Raw genomic sequence first — 4,030 nt, forward strand, 5'->3', positions numbered from 1 at the left:
GGTTTCTTTTATTTTCCAAGGTCCACCATTCGTCCAGTGCCGCCATTATCTTTCTTCTGGGTTCCCTTTCACATTACCCAAACTCGCACTGCACAATATCGGGTGATAAGTCTTCCTCCAAATATAAAAAAATTGTTGTTCTTACCGCGCATAAATGAGATTGAGCGCTCCTCGAAAATGTGACGCAAGTATTCCAGGAGGCTGCAGGTCACTTGAACCACAGATTCGACAGCGAGCGGCCGTGAATGCTACCGGACTGCTTACAGCTGACTATTCATTGCCTGTAGAGCTGCCGCTGGGAGAAGCTTCATCTAGCGCCACGGTTCCCTGGCAACAGCAACCTCGCCGCTAATGTGAACAAAAATTACTTTTATTGCCTTTTAAATGATGAATGGGCAATAAAGGTTTAAGGAGTGCCAAGTATAGTGTCCAAGTGATGTGTGAGATGGTACTAAAGCTGGTAATGAAATACCTATGAGTTTTATCCTGTGATGAGTGCTGGTAACATGATTTTTACAGATTAGGAAACGTTTGTGTTTCTGTTATAATGAAAGGCTTTGTTGGTTTTATAATGTTTCCTCTTTTGCAGTAGCCCAGTATTGTGGTTTTCAGTATGGTGTTTAGATTGGAGATAACACTTGGTTTGGTTTTATCTTGGTTTTTCCACACCGTTGTAGTTAATATGGGAAAAATAGATGTTCCTGAGCTGTTCTAGAGAGAAGTAGAATGTTTCTTGTACAATACCTATAAGTGATCAATACCCTCTGTATATGTTGTGAATACCCATGTGTGTCTGTTTTTTCATTTTGCACTGTATTGACAAAAACTATTAACAGCATTAAAAAATGTATATAAATTATGAGTAACTGGTAATATCCCAATTCTGATTTTCTAGGCTTTCAGCTGTGAAGTTTCAGCCATGACGAAGAGGGAGGCTGAGGAGTTGATAGAGATAGAAATTGATGGTTCAGAGAAGACAGAGTGCACAGAGGAAAGGTAAGTGCTGAAGTCAGACAGGCCTATACTGTCATTGTTTTTAGTTGAGAGCTATATTCACCTAAACATGTTACTATTGGTAAAATCTGTTGATTAGATCACCTTTTGGATTTTTATTCTTCCTAGGGACTTCACTCCATAACTATAAAATAGTCAGAATGGTGTTATTACATCACCTAGTGTGTTTATTACAATGTCTGGTTAAAGCTCAACTAAAGTTCAACATTAATGAAAACTAAATGACAACCAGGCAAGGCTTCTTTACAAAAAGGGAGAGACAATGTCCCTTCTGCAATAAGAATTCTTATCTGCCAGATCGCCCTTTTCTGTCAAATTCGTTGCGCACATGGTTGCCAGAATACTCGGCACATCAAGGCTGCTCCTGTGGTCGCTGCAACTGATTGAACTCCTGTACACCTTATGTCATCTCAGCCAATCAGGATGGGTATCTGTCGGTACGAAGAAAAGAAGGAAGATGGCAGCACCCGCAGGGAACATGGTCAGGTTTACTTAAAGCCGAACTCTGTCCGTGTTGCTAAACTGTCTGTGTTCCAGTGCTGGGAAATGCCATTTTCCTTTTCTTCCTTCCAGTGGATCTTCGGACATCTTGATTGGCAATGTTCATTCATCTAGAAAGCTAAGGAAATTCTCTAATGGGGACACCTTTTTAAAGGCAGGAGCGGAATTACCTACACTTAGGGAGATCCCCTTTTGCATCCCTGAAAACAGAAAGTAGGGAGAAATTAACCTAATGAGTAATGTTGATTGTGTGTCTCTCTCATAAATAGTCTAAACTGTTTATTTTCTTGTCTTTTTAATTTTTTTTATTTTAGCATTATAGAACAGACATACACCACCGCAGAGTTTGTCAGCCAGTCTATTGATATAAATGAGCCAATTGGAAATCTTAAGAAGCTACTAGAGCCCAGACTTCAATGCTCACTTGAAGCACATGAAATCTTCCTGCAAGATATCCAGGTATAAGCCATAGTCTTCGTAGCTGTAGGTCTTTATGTTCCCGAAGATTTACAATACGCCTTTGAAATATTTGCAAACTGCCTTGGGTTCTGAGAGATCTAATCCCAAGACCAAAAATGTAATATATTGCAGCCTATTATTCCTTACGTGAGCTTGACTGCATTAGTTTTTCTGGGTTAAGGGCAATTTCAACAGGTAAAGAAAATACCTCACACTGATCAAACTGTATACTTTTCCTCAAAGTGTGGAAGTAATTTTATGTCGGTATGGGATACACAAGATTCACCTTATAGCTGCAGCATAGCTAAAGCCCCCAATACCACCATTTGTGGTTGGATTACAATGATTTCTTATTGTCTGTGTTCTTCATATAAACAAACACATTGGGCCTGATTTATTAAAGCTGTCCAAGACTGCAGAGGATACACTTTTATCAAAAAACCTGGAATGGATCTGGTCCAGGATTGAAAACATTTGCTAACAATTCCTGATTTGCTGGATCACCCAGGTTCACTGGTGAAAGTGTATCCTCTCCAGCTTTGGAGAGCTTTAATATATCCGGCCCACTGTGCCTTAAATATTATCTAAAACCAAACACAAAAAAATTGATTGCAGCTTTACAATTCTTTAGGCAAAGAACATTTTTTGAAAATATCTGTTAATCCTGATATAAATTACAATGCTCTTGTCACTTCCTGTGAGCTGAACAGTTTCTGTAAAGTGTTTTTTAGGAGACTTTATTAACATTTGTAGGAAAAAAATGTTAAAAATAAGGCAGGTAATTACAGTAAAGTGAAAATAATGTGTGCTTAATGTAGAGTTTTTTTGCGTATTCTAAAATGAACAGGTAAATTAAATTTGTATGTCTGTATTCTTTTCTGCATCTTTTGTGATAAGTTTATTGTAAACTTCTCATTTATATTTAAACTGTTTCTGTTTCAGCTTGATCCAGAGAGGAGTTTATTTGATCAAGGAGTTAAAACAGATGGATCTGTACAGCTCAGTGTGCAAGTTATATCCCAGCAAGGTCAGTATTTTCTATTGGATTGAAGGATTTATTTTCATTCTTGTTATAAGTATTACACACTTTGAGAATGTTTAACATATCAGTTACCTGGCATTGTTTTTTTAAATTATATCCCCCTCTTTGTTCCCAGTATTGCTCTGTGGAATTCTTCTTTCATTTATAGTGTGGGCAGATTCTGGATGTACCTGAAAGCTAAGGGACTTGCCTGACCTACTGTTGTCATTGTTTTGTCCATTTGCATTCTCTGTATATTTTTATAGGGAATATCTACTTCTACTAACAGATAGAGGATGATTCTCTGTTTTTCTTACTTTTCTTGCGTCTAGGGTAAGACTATAGCATAGCTCTCTCAGTCCTATTTTTAATGAGGAAAGTGTATCCTCCAGTGATTTGACTGAAGAATATTTTCTTTGGGTAGCACTAGGCATTTAAAACGTAAGAGAGTGTTTTTTAAATAGTTCATTGACTCAAAAACAAACTCTATTTTCATTAACCTAAAGTTGTGGTCCCCTGATGCTCCAGCTCCGTTTTCAATCTTCCTCTGGTTACTTTCTGGTAGGGTATATCTTATGGTTTCCATGTCACTGCCTGCTTGACATGAGCGGTTCCTTTTGGTTGTCTGCAGCAAGGTCCCTTCTGAATTGGCCAGAAGATGATATCATCAACAGGGAATGGGAAGGGAACATTAATAGGCTAGAATAGTAAAGATGGCAAAGAGTCTTTTCTGTTTTGCCTAAACATTGCAACTCATGCAGTGATACTAAAACAATTTTGGATAAACTGTTTAATCCACTTTTTTTGTCTTGCATGTCCCCCCTTCTAGACACTGCAGCTCTGTTTGATTGCTTTAACAGCAAAGGTTTGTCAATTCAAAAAGCAGAGGGCAGGACTAGGTGTGGCCAGGTAATGTCTAACAAGGTGTACCGTAATCCGTTGGCAGAGATCTTGCTGATAGCCGTGCCCCCACAACGTCTTCTCATGGCACTGTGCATTGGTACAAATGCACATGGCCGTATGGGACAAAGGTCC

At 38.5% G+C, this 4,030-nt stretch overlaps 1 protein-coding gene across 1 annotated transcript in view; it reads left to right on the forward strand.

The window, feature by feature from the left end:
* GABPA (GA binding protein transcription factor subunit alpha) overlaps positions 1 to 4,030 on the forward strand; it is a gene marked incomplete in the record, with an annotated part of 19,603 nt that overhangs the window by 9,316 nt on the left and 6,257 nt on the right. Inside the window, 3 exon segments of the mRNA XM_072397975.1 lie at positions 896 to 996; positions 1,830 to 1,974; positions 2,917 to 3,001. Of these exon segments, the coding sequence (XP_072254076.1) occupies positions 920 to 996; positions 1,830 to 1,974; positions 2,917 to 3,001 (307 nt within the window).

Source organism: Pyxicephalus adspersus, chromosome 1 (assembly GCF_032062135.1).
Source record: "Pyxicephalus adspersus chromosome 1, UCB_Pads_2.0, whole genome shotgun sequence".
NCBI lineage: Eukaryota > Metazoa > Chordata > Amphibia > Anura > Pyxicephalidae > Pyxicephalus > Pyxicephalus adspersus.